A 21,608-nucleotide genomic window follows, 5' to 3' on the forward strand; every position below is an offset into this window, starting at 1 on the left:
CCAAGAAAACAGAAGCACAGAGGGTTAAGTGATTTGCCCAAGGTCATACAACTACTAATGGGAAGCTGAAATTGATTTCAGGTATCTGACTCTAAATTTATTGTTCTTTCCCCCAACACTAGGGTTTAACCTACATGAAATTGAATTCACATACTACAAAAAGATTTAAATTTGAAGACTATAGAGTTCCAACCTTAAGACTCTGATTTTTAAAACGTGGGCTGAGCATTGCATATTTCACTTACTCGTGGTAATGGGCAGTTTTTTGACAAATGGCCACGTTTGTCACAATTTCTACAGGTGACATTTTTGTTGGCTGAATAGTATCGTTGTATCCACTTTCCAGATGATCTGTTATTACCTATCTGGGCCTAAGGGGGAGGAAAATCAAGAATTTTAAAAACTGAAAACTGTTTCATTTGTTTTATAAAAACCATCTCATTTTCTTTTAAAAGACAACTATCAGTGAATAAAGAAACATCAAACTTCAAGTCGGTCCATTACCTGGGTAAGGCAAGAGCATTAACATGCATATCTATTCAATTTAGAACCTAGCAACAGGGAACCTTTATGATCTCTCTAGTACGCTCAATAAGAGGTAGGAAAACCCAAAAGGAGGTGCCATAAAGATAACTCTACTCCTTTTGGCCTACCCCTTCTTTTGATTCTTTTATACTTCTTCGTATGATTCCCTTTCTTTTGTATCTTCCTCTACATATGATTCAGTTCTAGCAGGGGTACTGACAGGTATCACTTAAACATTTTGGTAAAATTCAGGGCCAAAGTCATTGCTGACTTTTATAAATACATGAGAGACTTGCTTAAACTTTTAGTTAGAGGATGGTGTATTTTATAATTTTGTCTTTTGTAAATTTATAATAGCTACCAAATATATCCCTTCTTTTGAACAGCATAACTTTACTGCCTATAAGACTGGGTTATAATTTCTAGAAGAGAAAGATAATTTCCTTCCACTAGAGTTCTTGTAAGATCCATTCTGCCTTACATAGTGACCCAATGCTAGCTGACTTATATTCTAGCCAGAATCTAGTATCTTGCAAAAGAATATGAGCAAAACATATCACATGGCATGTCTAAAGAGGAATATATAAATCCCAACCACCCTTGGTAGAATTCCACCTTTGAAAAGGTTTTCATTTTTTTATTTGTTATCCTGATGAGCTCGCCAAGTAGGTCACAGGTAGCTACTAAAATCTTGTTATTTTTAAAAACTTCCACCAAGTTGTAAAATTATTCTCTCTTTTTTAGCATCTGCCACAATTAAGACTAACAATTGACAAAGACAAACACCTGCCATATCCTAAAAATAGACTAACCATTTCCTTACACTGAAGAAGCAGCTATTTCCGGTGTTGATCTTTAGTGGTACCAGGCCATACGGGCTGAGGGGACTCACCACGGCAGCAAAGAAACAGAAAGAAAAAGGGGACTAAATGATTACGACTATTAACTGACTGACAAAAATCAAGGCTGAAGCAAGTTTCTGAAGAGTTAAGTCACTCATATACTAAAATCAAACGTTTTCTAATAAGCCTCTTAGATCACTATTTTGTTAAAGTTTATTAATGTTCTAAAAGTTTTCATAATAAAGAAAATTATGAATCAAAGGAAATCATTAATCTATATTTCAGAATTTCAGAAATAATGTGATTTTACCTCAATGTCTTTGTCACTGATGAACCAGTTTATACCATCTTGTCCTACAAAACAAATAAAATGTTACTCAACCTTGGCACCTTTAAAGTACTTATAGACTGACTATAGATACTCAATTTATTACTACTCAAACTGAACCCCAAAGGTGGAGTGACAAATGTTGAATACCTGAAATTCTATCTTAGCTCTGTTATTAGTTGTATGGCTCTGAATAAACACTCTTTGAGCATCAATTTCCTTACCTGTGAAACGGGGGTGATAGGTTTGTCTTATATTCCTAAAAAAAAATGTGGAAATCAATGTGACATACAGAAATAATTTGAAAATCAGCCAATATATAAATATTTAAAAAATCAGTGAAGGGAACAAAAATCCAACAACGGATGCAGAATGAAATCCTACCTGAGCTTCCCTAACCTGACTAAAGCAGAGCTTTTACTGAGGCATGTCACAACCCTTCCACCTCTCAAGGAGGTTTCCAGTCAGGGAGATGACTGATAATGGGCATGAGACTGTCCAAAAAACTGTGTAAATGAGCCTTATCAGAGCCTTCAGTCCTCTAACTCCCTAAACTCCCCGCCATTGAGTTGGTATATAACCCCTTACTTCCATAAATTTCGAAACTCTTCAGAGTTACTCACTTTCAAGTACTCCCAAAAGTGTGAATAAACCTTTACTCCCGTGAGTCTGTCTATTGTCAATTAACTTACAGGACCCCATTTCAAACGCAAGGGATAGAGGAAAAGTTTTTTCTTTTAACATCAGTATTAACTGTGTCCTCTAGCTTTCCATTCCAGGTGGCACTCATTGTATTACAACATTTTTAAACATGGGACTTTGAATAATATCTCACTATTAGGGTTAGGAACTTAGCACGGCATTTTATCAAAAATAGTGAAATAAAGGAGTAAAAAAGATAGCCAAATACCCAGAAACCACTGATTAATCTAAAAATACAACTGTAAAAACCTGGAGGGAGAAATAAACTCCAACATTTTTCTGCATCAGCTGTTTCCTTCTCTTTGCACTGTCCTTTCACAAACCTGCAAATGGTTGCTATTCCTTTGGTCCACCCATGACCAAGGATGAAGGGACCGATGACTAATGCAGAAGCTAAGGTGTCAACAAAGGAATGAAAGATATTTTTTTTCTCCCCGCAAAGCAAAGTTAAGATTTCCTCCATCCTCCTACCTTACTACTTTCCTCTATCTCAAAAACACAAATCGAGCTTGACTTGTTTCTTTGAAAGGATTTTTAAGAGACATGAAGTAATCTACATTTTCCCAGGCCTACCAGAAGTAAGTGTCTAGAGATACATTTTAAAATAAAATACTCTTACTAAGAAAACCACGAGGCTGCTTTACAAAGAGACCAATCCATAGGAAAGCAGAGATGCTGTGCTGATGATTATTTTCTTTGTAAAATTTGGAGGCTGCATCCATATACTGAGAGTAGAGAATACATTAAATAGCAGCAGCTTCTATTCCTTCACCAACCATCCAAAAGATTATTCTTTCATTCAAAGGATCCATGTAAGGGGCATGCTTTGCTGTAACTTCCAAAGATGCTTTTGTATCTCAATGTCCTTCATCAACATTCACAATGACCACCTGAAGTCACTTTGATTATAAAATTGACTTAAAACTGCTCTTAAAACATTAAATACAAAAGTAACGAAATGCCAAATAGCAACTGTGACCACTCTCCAATCTCCTATACATTTACACATGAACAGAAAATAGTAAAAAAGGAAGATTTGAAGAGAGAGACTGACTCCATTAAGATTGTTTTAACATTCTGGAAGAATTCAACAATATTCTGGGTTATATATGCTTGTCCCTCAGTATATGTGAGGGATTGGTTCCAGGACCATCCACATATAACCAAATCCTTGCACACTCAAGTCCCACAGTCAGCCTTGTGGAAACCTCATTAAAGGGGAAACCTCCCCAAAACAGGAATTATCTTTTTGGAGAGTGGGTCCCTTGTAGTATACACTTAGAATTTTTCCCTCCAGATCAAACAGTCAACCAAAGTTTTTATCTGAAAGTTTTGAGAAGGTTGTATCATGATTTGTGGAAGAAATGTCCTGAGTTCTGGCAAACAGGTGACTGGTTCTTCTACTATGACAACACACCAGCCCATATCTCGTTGGGTGTTCAAGGTTTTGGACCAGAAAACAGCATGATCCCCGGGCCCCATCCTTCCTATTTACCCAAATCTCACCCAGAGAGACTATTTTTTGGTTGCCGTGGATGAAAAAAGTCATCATAGAGAAACCTTTTGCCAATGTGTAAGTGGTGAAACAAGCAAACAAAAAAGACCCAGCAGAAACATTAAAAGGCATCAAAATTGATGAGTTCAAAAACTGTTTTGAGCAGTGGAAGTAGCATCTTGATGTGTGTATTACATCAAACGGAGAGGTTTACATCAAACTATGAAGTTTAAACATGTAAGAATAAATACACAATTTTTTCCAGGTTTTTGGGGTTCTCCTTTGTATACAAAAAGCCAGTCCTCTGTGTACATGAGTTTCACATCCCAAGAATACTGTATTGTTAATCTGCAAGTGGATGAGAAAAAGCTGCATTTAAGTAGACCTATACAGTCTAAACTTGTGTTGTTCAAGAATTAACTGTACTAATAACTCCTCAAAAAGCTACAGTATATTCTTACTATAGAAAATTCATCAACAAGTATACAAACTAGGTTTCATTTACAGATGAAATCAATATTTTGGCCAGGCACGGTGGCTCAAGCCTTTAATCCCAGCTTCAAGGCGAGAGGACTGTCTGAGCCCAGGGGTTAGAGACCAGCCTGGGCAACTTGGTGAGACCTTGTCTCTACAATAAATCAAAAAATTAGCCAGGGATGGTGGTGCACGCTTGTAGTTCTAGCTACTTGGAAGGTTGAGATGGATCACCTAAGCCCAGAAGGTTGAGGCTGTGATGACAGTGAGCTTGCCACTGCATTCCAGCCTGGGGGGGGGGGAAAGAGGGAGAGGGAATGGAGGGAGAGGGAGGGAGAGGGAGAGGGACAGGAAGTGGGGGGGAAGGGAGAGGAAGAGAGGGGGGAGAGGGAGAGGGGAAAGGAGGGAAGAGGGAGAGGGAGGGGGAGAGGGAAGGAGGGGGCAGGGAGAGAGGGAGGGAAAGAAATCTATACTTCTCAAGTGGTACATGAAACAAAAACATCACCAAAAATACATAAGCCGATTAGCAGCCTTGTCCCTGGACACCAAGATTCCAGTTTTGGTCTGACCCTGTAAATGACAGTTAACTCTTGTACGCTTGCTCTTTTACTTATCTTGTTCATGTTTAAATTCCAATTTCACCCCAACGAAAGCCTTATCTAGGGCTACTCATAAGCACTTTCATAGGCAGCCAATTCTCTATTTTGTTAGTACATGATAGAAGCCTGGCTTCTCATTCTACCTCTGTCACTCATTTGCTGTGTGTACTGGGCAGGCTACGTACCCTCTCTGGGTCTGTATAATGGGTTGGATTAAATGGCATCTATGGCACCTTCCAGCATAAAATTCCTGTGATTCTGATTTTCTTTCATTACTAGAATCAAATACATTGCCATTTGGACTAATTTACCTAAATCCTCCAGAATTTTGAAACCAGCACAAGGCAACTTCCCTAAAAGACAACTTTCTACAAGGCCCAGGAGCACTCATCTTCCATGTGTCTATCACCCAATGCTATACAATGTAAAATAGGACTGGCCTAAAGTGTAAATGCAAGACTGTCCTATGGAAGCCTATCTTCAACTGCTTTACAAGTGTGGTCTTGTTGTGATTCTTTTCAGGCATCAGAGCTGTGATCAAAGCAGTAGATAAGATAATTCTTCTTTGTATTAAATCAACTCAGTTTAATAAATGTCTATTGGAAGAGTGTAAGGAGCAAGGTGCTAGAGGAGGGTAAACAAAGAAAAATAAGAGGTTAGCACCTAGTAAAGACAAGGAGATAAATGGAAGAAGAAAGAAGTATGGAGTAAGAAAAGACAACAAATGCAATGATAAATTTAGAAGAATAGACAATAGCTGATTTAAGGATGAGAGAGAGTCACAGAAAGCCGCATCATAAAGGAAATTACTGAGGTATAATTTACATATTAAAAAATGTACCAGGTCAGTTGCTTACATCTGTATTCTCAATATTTTGGGAGACCGAGGCAGGAGGATCGATAGAAGCCAGGAGTTTGAGACTGGTCTGGGCAACACAGCCAGACCCTATCACTACTGAAAAAAAAAAAAATTAGCCAGGTGTGCTGGCACACACCTGTAGTCCCAGTCACTGGGGAGGCCAAGGTAGAAGGATTGCTTGAGCCCAGGAGAACAAGGCTGCGGTTAGCCATGATTGTGTCACAGCAGCACTTCAGCCTGGGTGGCAGAGTAAGACCCTGTCTCAAAAAATTACCTTATTAAAAAATACAGTAGGATGCATTTTGACAAATGTATACACCTGTATAATCACTAAGATATCAAATGTAGAACATTTCCGTCATCCCAAAATGATACTATGTACACATTTACAGTCAATCCTCTATCCCGGGCAACCACTAATTTGCTTTTTTTCATGATAGTATTCATTTTGCCTGTTCTAGGACCTTACATAAATGGAATTAGGCCAGGCACAGTGGCTCACACCTATAATCCCAGCACTTTGGGAGGTTGAGGTGAGAGAATTGCCTGAGCCCACCAGTTCGAGACCAGCATGGGTAACCTGGCGAGACCTCATCACTACAATAAATCAAAAAATTAGCTGGGCGTGGTGACGTGTGCCTGTAGTTCCAGTTACTTGGAAGGCTGAGGTGAAGAAGCACCTGAGTCCTGCAAGTTGAGGCTGCGGTGGCCGAGAGCTTGCCACTGCACTCCAGCCTGGGGAAAGAGTGAGATTCCAACTCAAAAAATAAAATAGATAGATAAATAAATGCAATCATGTATTATGTGCCATTTTGTGTCTGGCTGCTGCTTTCACTCTGTGTATTTTTGAGATTCATCATGTTATTGGGTAGTAGTAGTAGTAGTAGATTACTCCTTTTTAAATTACCACCCAGTATTCCATTGTTATTCCAAATAACATAATTTGTTTAGCTACTCATCTGCTGATGTACATTTAGGCAGTTTCCAGTTTGGGGCAATTATGAGCAAAGCAGCACAATAAGCTTTGTGGTAAAAATTTCCCTTTCCATGGGAAAATACCTAGGAATAGAATGGTTGGGAATGGCTAAGTATACCTTTACTGGCTGGGTGCAGCAGCTCATGCCTATAATCCTAGGACATTGGGAGGGTGAGATGGTACAACTGTTTGAACCTAGGAGTATAGACCAGCCCAGGCAACATAGCAAGACCTCGTCTCTACAAAGAACTTAAAAAAAAAAAAAAGCCAGGCATGGTGATACACGCCTGTAATGCCTGTAGTCTTAGCTCCTCAGGGGCCTGAAGGGGCAGGATCACCTGAGCCCAGGAAGTCAAGGCTGTGATGAGCTGTGATTGTCACTGCTCTCCAGACTGGGCAACACAGTGAGACTCCAACTCAAAAAACAAACAAACAAACAAACAAAAAGTAATAGAATTCACCCATGAAGTAATCCAGGCTACAGATTTCCTTGTGGGCTAGAAATTTTACTGGTAGAAAGATTTTTTGAACAGTGATTTAATTTCCTTAGTCGACACAGAGCCATCCATATTTTTCTATTTCTTCTTGGGCAAGTGTTGGCAAAGTATGACTTTTAAAGAATTTATCTGTTATTTCTAAATTGGTGAAATTACAGGCATAAAGTGGTTTATAATGGTGTCTTATTATTTTCTTTTCATTTGTCTAATTTGTACTTAAATCCATCAAGTAAATTTTTCATATCAAACATTATAAATTTCAGCTCTGGAAGTTCTAATTGGTTCCTTTTCATATATTCTATTTCTCAATATTTACCTTTCTTTTTAGATCTCTGTGTATAAGAGCTATTTTTAAATCCTTATCTGCAATTTCATCATTTCTTGTTAGGACTGCAAGTCTGGTACCAGTTATCCCAAGCTGTCATAGGTAGAGTTTTTTTTTTGTTTTTTTTTTCTGAGTTGGAGTCTCACTCTGTTGCCAGGCTAGAGTAAAGTGGCACGCTCACAGCCACTGTAGCCTTGACCAGCTGGGTTCAGGCGATCCTTCCGCCTCCGTCTTCCAAGTAGCTGGAATTACAGGCATGAGCTACCACACCCAGCTTATTTTTTGACTTATTGTATAGATGAGGTCTCACACCAAGTTGCCCAGGCTGATCTCGAACCCCTGAGCTCAGGCAATCCTCTTGCCTCAGCCTCCCAAAGTGCTGGGATTACAGGCTTGAGTCACCATGCCTGGCATAGGTAGAATTATAATAGATGGAGATGAAACGGACACTAGAAAAAAGGAAAGGAACAAGCAACATAACGGAGAAGATAAAAGGACATAGGAAATATTATAGCTTGGTTAGAACAAAGGAAGTGATAATACTTTTACTGATAATTTTCACAGGCTTTTTAATGCATAAAGAATATGGAGAGTTAAAAAAGTATTACTTATAAGAAGCTTCTGGCCAGAAATGCACATGAAGACTTCATTAATATTAAATCTATTCTTCCAACTAAGAAATCTTCCATGTCCTCTTTCACTTAGAAAGTCCTGAGTTCCTACTGTGTGAGATTGCCAAGAAACAGTACAGCAAGATTTTTCTACCAGAGTAATAGTGTTGGCGGATATAGTAAAATAGCATTACAGTGCTCCCTTAACACTATGTAATGCCCAGGACATTCCATCTCTTCTAAAATAACCTGCAAATCAAAAAAGTGAACACAAAACAAAAGTGAACCCATAAATTTGCAGTCTATTTTACACATATTTTCCTTAATTGTGCTACTATTCTGCTATCCTTATTATACACACATGCTTACATCTTTATGTTTAGATTGAGATGCAGGATCTATACACTGCTTTCAACATATATTTAATCCTCAGAACAACCCTGTCATTATACCTAAACAAATGTTCACTTTTTTTGTTTTTTTGTTTTTGAGTTGGAGTTTCACTCTGTTGTCCAGGCTGGAGTGCAGTGGCATGCTCATGGCCACCACAGACTCAACCTGCTGGGCTCAGGTGATCCTTCAGACTCAGCCTTCCAAGTAGCTGGAACTACAGGCATGCGCCACCACGTCCGGCTAAGTTTTTGACTTACTGTAGAGACGAGGTCTCATCAAATTGCCCACGCTAGTCTCAAACCCGTGGGTTCAGGCAATCCTCTTATCTCGGCCTCCCAAAGCGTTGGGATTCCAGGTATGAGCCACCATGCCTGGCCAATGTTCACTTTTTTATATTTGTGCTTTCCAACATAGGGCAAAGGGGAGAAACGTGTGCTTTTTGTGAGATGTGGTGCTAACCTAGCTATTTATCCTCTTGACTGTATTTAGTTTCCAAAGGATCTGGGTAAACCGAGTCTGGGATAGATTTCTGAGGGGCAGAAGCTAGTTCACCTTCAGTTGTACTCAGTCAGCCTACGTTCGGGTATGTTGGAATAGTTGAAGATTACTCCTTTACTGAGAGTGGCTACAGATAATTACAGAGCTGGTTATTATTACCTTTTGGGACAATTTGATAGAATGTAGCAGCTAGTAAAGTATATTTACAAAGATCAGCAAAGAGCACAGAGTAACCCAATTCAGCATATCTAGCTGGTCATTAGCCAGGCCTAAGAAGTCTTCCTGAACCTAGTATTTGTTTGGTTGTTTGTTTTTTTGAGTTGGAGTCTCACTCTGTCGTCCAGACTGGAGTGCAGTGGCCGCTTCCGGCCACCGCAGCCTCGACTGCTGGGCTCCAGCAATCCTTCCGCCTCAGCCTTCCAAGTAGCCGGAATTACAGGCATGCGCTACCACGCCCAGCTGATTTTTTGATTTATTGTAGAGATGAGGTCTCGCTGTCCAGGCGGGTCTCGAACCCGCGGGCTCAGGCAATCCACTCACCTCAGCCTCCCAAAGGCGCGGGATTACAGACTGAGCCACCAAGCCCGGCGAACCTAGTATTTGTATAGCTCCTTTTCATAAGGAAACCAAAGATGCCTTATATTTTCTAGATATCCTAATTTGTAAACCTAAAAATTAAAAAACTTAATAAATACAGTTCCTAAAAAAATTATTAAATTTCACCAAAAAATATGTATTTATGATTTCCTCAACATTCAATGGACTAGAATTTAATATTCAGCAAACCAGTGGTGATTTTGATACTACTAGTTAGATTTAAGAATGTAAACACAACTTTCCTTAAATAACAAAATGTTTCCATTTAAAGAAGTGTCAAGTTCATTTTTAACAAATATTTACTGAATATCTCTCAAGTAAAAGACATTGTTGGAGACCAAAAGATCTCAGACGTGGTGCTTGTCCTCAAAAAATTTATATATAGTAGAATGGCATGTGCTATCTTTGGGCTTAAGAACCTAAAAAAGCACTACTGTGTTAAAAAAAAAATAACCATGATAATTGAATTTTTAAAAAAATAGAAGACTAGACTGGGCATAGTAGCTCAGCCTATAATCCCAGCACTTTGGAAACTAAGGAGAGAGGATTGCCTGAGCACGGGAGTTCGAGACCAGCCTGGGTAATTTGGTGAGACCTCATCTATACGATAAATCAAAAAAATAAGCCGGACATGGTAGCGCACACCTGTAGTTCCAGCTACTTGGAAGGCTGAGGCAGAAGGATCACCTAAGCCCAACAGGCGAGGCTGCAGTGGCTGTGAGTGTGTCACTGCACTCTAGTCTGGGTGACAGAGTGACACTCCAACTCAAAAAAATAAGTAAATAAAAGATAAAAAATAAAAATAGAAGAATAGCACTAAGCTTTGGGGGGGGTGGGATTGGCAGTTGAGGGAAACTGTCAGGGAAGGGAAGGGCACAACTCATCACAAGGGTATCTATATAATGAAGATGTGTACACCTAACCCTGAACTGTACCCCACATCTTAAAAATAAAGAAAAAATAATAATAAAAATAAAAAAATTTAAAAAAGAATCTTAAAAAACACTAAGCTTTAAAAAAGGACAAAAAGTCTACTATTATTTGGGAAAATGAGCTATTTAAAAAGGAATAATCTCACCAATGAGCCATTAATTTATGATGACATCACCAAAATAGTCTTCATAGGGTAACTTCCAAAACTAAATGTGTAGGTCTTTTAGTAATTGTTTGCTATCCAAATAATCTGTATCTCTATACACAGCACATTGTGAGCTCCCAATTAGGAGATTAGGGAAAGAAATAATGGTTGGTATATACTTGCAATCCCTAAGGAACCCAATTTTGGGGCTTTCTCAGTATCTATTCTCTCACTTGCATCATAAAGCCAAAAAATCTGAGTCAAAAATTTTCTGATCTGAGACACCATAAAAATTACTGCCCACGCTATTCCCTCTTTTTTTTGCAGTCATAATAGTTTAAACTAAAAGATTATGCCTGTAATTAACTAGTGCTTTTCCGTCTCTGTACTTTTGCTCAAGTTATCCTCTTGATTTCCAACACTGTCTTCCATTTTATTCTATTTTCCACCAACTGAGTTCCGTCTCCATGATTACAAGTCTGAATATCTGTTAAGGCTCAGCTTCCCCAAACCACTGTAAATAGACAACATTCAATATATTTATCACTTGACCTCTATGAGGCATTTATACTTCTTGTGGCTGTTATAATAAAATAACTTCCTAGTTCTTTGCCCTTCTTTGTGGCTTCCTCTTCCTTCTTGAGTTACGTGATGACGTAAGAATGTTCCATTCTCTGCCCTCTTTCTTCTGCATTTTTTCTTCCAGTTTATGTCATATATGACCATAGTGAACTACCAAATTTGTTTCTCTAGGACAGATCTTTTCTTGAGCTCCTGATCTATGGGACATCGGAACTGAATGTGTCATAGGTATCTCAAATTCATGATCACTAAAACTGAAGCTTTATGTTCTCCTCATTCCTTGCATTTCTCTCCTTAAAAATACAAATAAAAGCCCTACGCCTCCTTGTATCATCTATCTCAATGACATGCACCACAGTCTGTATACCAGAAACCTCTTCTTTCTCACCTTTCACACCAAATCCTATAAATTCTCTATACAAAACAGCATCAGTGCCATTACTTTAGCCCAGAGCCACTTAATTTCTCACTCAGATTATTAAAATAACTTCTGTATTATCATATACTGCTTTCCACTCCACTACTATTAGAATAATATTTCTGAAACAGAAATATGGATACATTCTGCCATGAATGGTCCCTTGCTGCCTACAGATAAAAATATCAAAATCCTTGGTATGAGGCGTGAGCCTATAATCCCAGCAGTTTGGGAGGCCAAGATAAAAGGACTGCCTGAGCCCATGTGTTTGAGACCAATCTAGGCAACTTGGTGAGACCTCACTTCTACAATAAATAAAAAAATTTGCCAGGTGTGGTGGCGCGTGCCTATAGTTCCAGATATTTGGAAGACTGAGGCGGAAGGATCTCCTGAGCCCAGCAGGCCGAGGCTGCGGTGACTGTGAGGATGTCACTACACTGCACTCCAGCCTGAGCGACAGAGTGAGACTACAACTCAAAAAAAAAAAAAAAAAAAAATCCTAGTATGCCACACAAGGTGGCTTCCCGGATTTGGCCTTTAACTGTTTCTCTTGCTTCATCTTCCTTGTCCCAATGTTCCAGCTATGTCTAATAATTTTCACAATGTCCTGTTGTTCTCTGTAGCTATATCTACACATGTATTCTCTGGAACATCTGAATGCATCCTCAGTTCATACATTTGGAATTGGGACTTGGCCTTCAAGTCCCTAATCACCACGACTGAAGTCTTACCTGCTATCCCTTCAAAAAAGCAAAGATGATTACTCACAACTTTGTAACATCCTGGACTTTAATTGTATAATTTCTATCTTTGTCTTCTGCAAACACCAAAGCATGGTTGACTAATTATCATAGGCACTCCTGTTTACTGAATGAATTAATTAAATAACATTTCCATCTCCCTTGATTTCCCTTTGGTGGCAGATGTATTTTCTCCTTCAGTCAGTCTGAAAACATCTTATCTGTACATTTTAGGCTACTGAGCATCTCTAATCCTTGTATTAAGGGCTATATTAATTAATATTTTACTTCCCTCCCTGTACCAAAGCTCTCCGTGGACTGAGACCACATCTATTTTATTTAACTATCCAGTTACCTGCACAATATCTTGCATACTGTGAATAACATTAGAAAATACAACTAACAAGAAAAAGTAAACATTCATATGCACACTTGTATGAATAAGCACTACTATGAATTGAGGCACATAAGCCAATAGATAATTTAATGGACTATTGTACAATAAAAATTTACTAAGACAGTTTTCTATGGCTAGGGATAAAAACTTGGAATTTCTGTAGCAAGTAACTCTAAGAACTAAAAAGGACATTAAAAAATAACACCACCATTATTTAACAACACCATGGCAGACACGGGATCCACAAGAAATATAAGATAATTGCACATTTATAGATAATCAAGCCTGTACCTAACCAGTGTTTATGGATTAAAGATCACGCAGACAAAGCTGCCAGATATTTATGTCATATCCTTTCCTGAGCCTAACTCCACTATACCAGATAAGCCCCTGGGAGCTTTCTCACTTTTAATAAGCAACTGAACCAGCCACAAATGAAGTTACTATTCCCAACTTCATCAGCAGCATCTGTTATTTCAACGGAAACTTTTGAAATACAGAAAATGCCACATTCAAATCTCCTGAGGGTTAGGCTACTTTATTCACTTGCAGTCTTCCCAAACTGCTCTTTTTTGTCTTGGTTTTCTCATCTTTATACTTTTTCATTGTAACACTGGACACAAAATATCTTAGTTATTATAATTTTGCACTGTATAACTGTCAATAGTTTAAATAAAACAAATTTTAGTACAAGAATTTGCAAGTAAAGTCTCAAAATGTTCATCTTAATTTCAACCCCAATTAATTTACCAGAAACAATTTATATTTTTAAAATGTGTGTAAAAGAAATGGGGATTTCTTTTTTTAGAGGTAGAGGAGGAAGAAGAAAGAGGAAATAAATACAGGTGCTTAGCACAAGGTTATATAGAGCTTTTGCAAAATTATTGGTCATATAAAAGCTTTTGTCTGTGGAGAGAGAGAAAACTTATCCCCCATTCCCTGTGCCCCCAGAGTCAGTCAATGAACCACCTGGTTTACAAAATACATATTTAGAAATTAAAAATGACCCTCAAATTATACTAAGTAACAAGAACAGAAGGAGAAAACTTATCAAAAGAAACAGTAAATATATAGAGGCTGTTATTCTTCTTTTAAAGGTCTACTAATGACACCTGTTCTCCACCTACACTGCTCCACCAACTGCAAAAATACAATATCACACACATATTTAAAATATTTGTAAAACGACAAGCACAAATAAAACACTTAAATCTAGCCAACAGTCTACTGTAAAAAAGGGTTTCTAAAGAAGATTTAGAGACTTTATAAAAGTGGCTCTCTACCTGCTGATTAGCTAGCAATCTGGAAGCTATATTCTTTCACTTGCTCTATTATTTCATTATCATTTCCTTGTCCTCTTTTTCTTTTTTTCTCTAATGTCTAGTTCTCTACCTGCTTGCGCCTTGGCAAAATAAATCACTGCAAAACAATTTGTTTTTTACTATATTTTTTTGGGTCAGATTTGCGTCAAAACTCTCTCCAGCCCTTATATCAAATATGTCCAGACTCACATTCACACCTGTTAACAGGATCTATCACAAATGTTTATATTACATTCATTGCAAGCATGGCATATCCATATTAAAACTCATCTTTACAATTCCACTTGAAACAGGCAAAATTACCTTCTCTCTCATTGTTATTAATGGCTCAAAACATAGGCTTATTTTCATCTTAACCTAATAATACTTCACACCTTCAGTAAAGGTCCTTCAATTCACATATAATCCTTCAAAATGTTTTTCCAAGTCAATACTTGGGTTTCCATCCAGTCAGAGTTCATCACCAGAGATGTAAGATGGTGTTTATGTCCCTGTACTTTCCACTTCATTTGCTATATACCAGCTAGATTTTTCTCTTTAAATTCATAATTGCATGTCAGTTTTTTTTATTAAAGTAATATATGCAACACGGTTTTTAAAAAAGCTCTAATACTAAAACTCTATTTAATAAAAAAAATAGCAGTCCTATCCTCCTCTCATGCCAGCTAACTTCTCATCAATTGCCATGAGTGAACTTGGACCACATGCATTTAAAAGCATTTAAAATCAGATATAACTAGATGTCTAAAATATTACTTTGCTCCTTAACTGTAAATTACTTTCACTTTTTAAAACACTCATCAGAAAGATTTATTTTAAAAAATTTCATTTCTATATAATCTGTTCTTTTTTTTTCTTTTGAGTCAGAGTCTTACTCTGGTGCTCAGGCTGGAGTGCAGTGGCACATTCATGGACACCGCAGCTGTGACCTGCTGGGCTCAGGCAATCCTTCCACCTCAGTCTCCTGAGTAGCCAGGACTATAGGTGCATGCCACCATGCCTGGCTAATTTTTTAATTTATTGTAGAGACGAGGTCTTATCAAGTTGCCCAGGCTGGACTCGAACCCCACCTGGGCTCAGTCAATCCTCTTGCCTCTGTCTCTCAAAGTGCTGAAATTATAGGCATGAGCCACCATGCCCAGTTCAATCTGTTTCTGTCTAATAATCCCTTCGTATATACTTGCCTTCAGCATTTGGCCATTCGATAGAAACCAGATCAAGTAAATTCTGATGCACAAATATCACAAAATATGAAAAAATATAGTCACATGTCCTTATGAAAACAGAATGGCTCAGATTCTTGTCATAAAATATTGTGATAAAGAATTTTCTGTTGAATGATTAAATGAGAATACCCTATTTTCTTTCAGTACATAGAAGTATATTGTTCACTCATCAGTTCTTGAGTTTTAGGAAAATCATTTCCCATACCTTGTGAAAAATCAGTATGAGAAGTGCTTAAACAATCAAATTCATCACATCATTAAGGTCTAAGTATTATAACCTGTGTCTCTGCATTCATCTTCTGATTTATCGAATAATTGTGAAAATATATTTTGTCAATTTCTTATTTGCTGTCTTGGGTAGAAAATTTAAAATTCTGAATTCTCAACTTTGTTCCATAAAAGCTCAAAAATATAAATATGGCGCCTCCAGACTTCATTTACACATTCTTGAAAGATAATACAATACTCTGGGCAACACAATAAGAAAGTCAAAAAGTGATTTAACAGTGATGATTTATTTTACCACTGCATTAATTGTCTAGGCAAGTTCATCATTCTTCTGTTTTCTGATTAGTTGAGTCTTTTTCAGTATAGTTGAGACTATGGATAAGTAATGATAAAATCATTCTTAGGATGGTGAAATAGTATAATATTTCAAGATATGGCAAAATAAAATCACCACGATCCAATGATGTATCTTAGATTTATAAAAGGGTCCACCGAACTATAGTAATCTGAAACCAAATGAGTTTTACTCTATTAAGAAAAGTAAAATTTTTCTCTGTTGTTTGAAAGCTCTCTACAAAAGAATAAAATTACTAACATTTAAAATAAATATTTAGAAATGTAAAATAACCAAAAAACAAACCAAAAAAACCCCTCAAATTGAAACTGGGTGAATCCAAGGTTTAAACTAAGCATTACAATTATTCCAAATTCTTGCCCTTTGTTTATTTACTCCACAAATATTTACTGAGCTACTATCATGTTCCAGGCATGATTCTATATGCTTGGGACACATCAGTGAACAAAACAGACACTGCTTCCTCAGATATTCTAGTGGGGAAGAGAACAATGAAAAAAAAACATAATAAACAAGGATGTCATGGATGTCAGAGGAGCATAAGTGCTTCAGAAAAAAGGAAAGCAGAGTTGGGTGATGGAAATTGGGAGTGTTAGGTATGGGTTACAATTTTATATAGGGTAGACAAAGTAGACTTCACTGAAATGTAAGCAATAGCCTAAAAAACGGGACAGAGTTAGTAAGAGCGTTCTAGGTAGTAGGCACAGCCAAAACAAAGTCCTTAAGTCAAAACTATTCCTGATTTGTTTATGGAACAGAAGAGAGGCCAGTGTGGCTAGAGCAGAGTGAATGAAGAGGAGGTGAAGACAAGAGTACAGAGGTACCAGATTATGAAGGACCCTGTGGGCCATTATAAGGATTTTGGCTTTACTGAGTGAAATAGAAGTCAATGGAGGGTTTTGAGCAAAGGAGTGATATGATTTAATTTACAGTTAAAAAAAATCACTCTGCTGAAAATAAAAAAATAGTGAGGAGAGCAAGCATAGGAGCAGAAACAAGAAGCAACTCCAACAACTCAGTCAACAAAAGATAGTACTTCTGACCAGGGTGAGCAGTGGAGGTCCTGAGAAGCTGAGAAATTCTGAATATATTCTGAAGGTAAAGCCAATAAGATTTGTTGAAGAATTAGGTATGCATGTAAAAGAACAGAGTCTAAGAGGCCTCCTGGGTCTTTGGCCTAAGCAAGTAAAATAATAGTTACTGCAACCAAAAGCTGTAGAGGAACATGTTCCGGGGGAAAAATAACTCAGTTTGCCAGGTTGGATTTACAACAGTATTAGAACATTCAAGTGAAGATGCCAAATAGGCTATTGCATATACCAGTCTTATGTTTAGGAGACAGATGTGAACTGGAAATACAAATATGCCAATTGTGGCATGGAAATGATCTTTAGAAAAGGACTGGGTGAGAGTACTAAGGGATTGAGTGTAGAGTGAGAATTGAAAAGGTGTAATCAGTGAGGTGGTAGGAAACCTGGCAGGAGAACAAGACTGTGCCTTGTAAGTCAACTAAAGACAATGTATCGATTAAACAAGAGGTGTTATCAGTTATGGTAAATGCCACTGATAGGTAAGAAAAAAATAGAAAACTGACTTTGGATTAATTGCAAAGTCACTGGTGTTCCTGATAAAATAAGTTTGGATACTGGTGATGCAAAAGTAAGATTGAACTAAATGAGAACTGAAGGAAGAATTCAGGGGCAACAGACATCTGTTTGAAGAGATGGACCACAAAAGAAACAACTATAACTTGGTACCCTAAACACCTTAAAAGTTCTACCTTCTAATAGGACACCACATGGCTTAGTATGTGAAGGAGAATTTGGATATTATGTAACAAGACTCATAAGTTACCTGGGTTTTGATTTACTTCCAGAAAGAATGTTACTGACAGAATTATCTTTAAATTCAAAACACAAATATTTACCAATGTACCTACAATAATTATTACTTACTGAAAGTTGAGATTGACAGAAAGCAAGCAAGAAATACGGGAAATTAGAAGTTATTACATGAAATTTTGTGCTCAGTGAAAAACAATTTTCCAAGAAACTCATCCTAGTTCACAGTATACTTTTGTACAAACACTCCTTTGATTTTTGAGGAAACTAATTTTAACGTACAGAACTTCAAATGCAGCATGTGTAATACATAAATAATATTTCTTTTCAAATCCCCAATAACAGTATTATTCTTCTAGAGGAATAATATCCAGACTTAAAAAAACAGAATACAGCTAATATATATGAAGAGCTTTTCTGTGCCAGGTATTATGTCAACCATTTTCCAAATTTTTCTAATTTAGCTCTAAGAACAACCTTATAAAGGCAGGTATTATGATTTTCTTTTCTCAGATGGAAACAGGTGAGGTTTATGTGAATTTTTAAATAATCTGTTTAATGTTAAAAAGGTTCTCAGATTCAGGCTAGAGGCTCAAATCCAGGTTTAACTACAAACCATGCTTTTAACCAATATGCTGTATAACCTCCTTAAATTATTTTATCAATAGTATTCTGGTTTTGTCTAATAATAAAATTATATCTGTACAATATTATCACTTATCATGTAGCACAATTACTAATGTGAAAACAACTTGTTGAGTTTCAAATTGTACTTTTCCATTTTTAATATAGACTATATTCTGATATGGATAGGCTTGATGGTATCTGAAGAGCTTTGTTGGTCTTACAGATAGAAAGATACGTGACTGATGTTTTACAAAAACAATGCCCAACTTTGTAGTTATGGTTAACTTTTATTATATATTTACACAGGGCTATAAGAGGGCAGGAAGCAGTTCCATCTTACTATACATTGTATCTTTATCACTTGCATAGTGCCTGGCATATAGCAGGTGCTCAACAAATATTGCTTAGTGTACAAATTTTGATGAACCAAGTGATTTTCTAAAACAATATGTAAACTGGCATCTATCTGTGGCATTAGTTAATGCTTCTATTCCTATAAGCAGCAATGAATGCATATTTGATTGATTTACAGACTGCTTAACTAGTGTGGTGAATACTATTTTGATTTAAAAAAGTCCACAGCCGGGCTCGGTGGCTCAGCCTGTAATCCCGTGCCTTTGGGAGGCTGAGGTGAGTGGATTGCCTGAGACCCGTCTGGGCAGCGAGACCTCATCTCTACAATAAATCAAAAAATCAGCCGGGCTTGGTAGCGCATGCCTGTAATTCCGGCTACTTGGAAGGCTGAGGCGGAAGGATCGCCGGAGCCCAGCAGGTCAAGGCTGCGGTGGCCGGGAGCGGCCACTGCACTCCAGTCTGGGCAACAGTGTGAGACTCCAACTCAAAAAAAAAAAAAAAAAAATCCAAAAACAATGTGGCCCTTTATAAGCTACATAAAGTAGTTGAACAGGTCCATTCCACAACAGCGTGCTCTCAACTTATAATGCTACAACCTACTTACAGTAGGTCCAGTAAAGAAAAATAAGAAGAGAAGAAGAAAGAACAAGAATACAAAAGAACAAAAGAGAAAAGAAAATGTCAGAAGAACAAGAGAAAGAGAGAAATCATTTAAAAAATATCATCTCAATGAAAGAGAGGTAGTTTACTGTGCAAAGAAACACTAGGTATGAATGGAAATCTGGGTTCTTCTAAGACATATTGAGAGTAATTATGTATTAAACATTTTATCTCTCAAGACTTCAACTCCTCATTCAGGAGAATTAATCTGGCCCTACCTTAGCTCTAAAATAAATTGCTATTTTTTTTCCTGTGTAAATAAACTCAAATGGTATCTGCTTCTTCAAATTTCCCAGATAAAATCAATCACTTGACATCCAGATTATTTTCTCTATCAATTCTAGTGTCTTTCAAAAATCTCCTTAAGTTCCTATCCATGCTAGAGAGGACACACTTAAGAAACTTTTGATAACAAAAGAAATGTTAAAAAAATTAAATTCTAACTTTGTACATAGAAACATGAATCAGCAACATATGTGAAATATTTGCTAGAAGTGTAAACAGTTCATGCCTCCTGGGAATACAGACTAACCTCCACCTCAGAAAAAGACTATGACTATTTATAATCCCTATGTAGTATGCACTATTGAGGCCTACTAGCAGGGTTTAAAGCTGGATTTTTCAACAAGGCTCACAAGTCCTGAGGTTAAATACACATGAATTAAGGATGTTTAATCCAACTCAAGATACCATCTTTTCATATTTAAAGCAGCTTCTCTTATACAGAAAAAAAATACAAAATACATGAGCTAGCCCTAAGAGTAAAGCTCCTGCAGAGGTACTATAAAGGTCTGTTTTTAAAAACCATTGAAACTCATACTGTGTTGACTCTCTTTTCTAGTACATATAACATGCCCTCTAAAACCAGAATATGTTTGTGAAGCAAAAAGGCTGTAAAAACAAACAAAAAATTCCTTATTTTTGCCCCACATCTTTAAAAATTTAACAAACATCATTGCTTAAATATAATTAGGACTAGCTACATAAAGTGAGAAAAAGGTATAGAGTTTTTTTTGTGTGTGTATAAACACACATAAATATGTATATACACAGAGAAATAAAACAGTTAAACAGTTTCTACCTGTTTTTGTGTATTCCCTTTCAGATATTGTTCCCCTAGAGTCTTGGCCTCTGTTGCTGTCTAACTTGAATTCACAAAATTCAATGGCTCATGGTTTTCAAAGCTTAGGGCAACGTTTGCAGAACAAAGTCGCTTTCTCTCTCTCTCTCTCTTTTTTGGTGGGTACAAGTATGGGGACCACAGGAACAGTTAAATTCATGGCATGGCTGGTCTACCACACAGTCGGGGGAATTCTTTAAATAGAGCCTGTCACTCTCTTGGCCCATCAATGGGATTTCCTTCTCGAACTGCTGATTCGTTCAGGTACACAACAGAGGAAATTTCAGTTAACCTTTGTTTCACCCCAGGGAAAAATCTGTCTGAAAGTATAAAATGAATAGATTAAAAAAAAAAAAAAATAAGCAGCTCAGCCACAGGACCATTCTCTTAGTGTTCACTGCAGCTTAAGTTAAACAGTAAAAAGGGACAGTGGAATGTTTCATTCCCAATGGAAAATGCAAGCACAATATAGTACTTGGGAATCTAGTAGGTCAGAGTTTATTTTGATGACTAAACCAAACCAACTGTCCTTTCTATTTAATAAACTTGAAAATTCCCCTTCTGATAATTTTATAAGAGTCTGAATTGTTTTTCTCATGTATCACCATTACTATTATGATCTAATTGAGGTATCTATAACAAAATCGCAACCAAATTCTTCTTACAAAAAAAGTGACTCAAGAATATTTTTAAATAAAAGCAAATCACTAAAGAACTAATGGGAAAATGAGAAAAAGAGAGGTCAAATAAATCAGAGCCTTGTTACATTCTCCCCTATTATTCTTTTCAAAATTAAAAATTCAAGTAAGAAGGGACAAAAGGAGAGGGTCACTTTTCCATTTTCAAGTTCTGTTTTCAAACAATGGTAGTGTTTGAAGAGGCTACAGTTAGGTCTAGATATGTAAAATCTTGGAATGGTGAGTGAAAATAAAGAAAATT

The 21,608-nt window shown here is 37.1% G+C and overlaps 1 protein-coding gene across 3 annotated transcripts in view; it reads right to left on the reverse strand.

The window, feature by feature from the left end:
* The window catches only part of ZCCHC7 (zinc finger CCHC-type containing 7), a 248,793-nt gene that overhangs the window by 57,979 nt on the left and 169,206 nt on the right, over window positions 1-21,608 (reverse strand). For all 3 annotated transcript variants that reach the window (XM_021707050.1, XM_021707051.1, XM_008074151.2), the window contains 2 exons: window positions 1,678-1,721; window positions 246-371 (listed from right to left, as the gene is read on the reverse strand). In XM_021707050.1, coding sequence (XP_021562725.1) covers window positions 246-371; window positions 1,678-1,721 — 170 coding nt within the window. The remainder of the gene's footprint in view (window positions 1-245; window positions 372-1,677; window positions 1,722-21,608) is intronic.

Source organism: Carlito syrichta, unplaced genomic scaffold, assembly GCF_000164805.1.
Source record: "Carlito syrichta isolate Samal-C Ts95f unplaced genomic scaffold, Tarsius_syrichta-2.0.1 Scaffold316346, whole genome shotgun sequence".
NCBI lineage: Eukaryota > Metazoa > Chordata > Mammalia > Primates > Tarsiidae > Carlito > Carlito syrichta.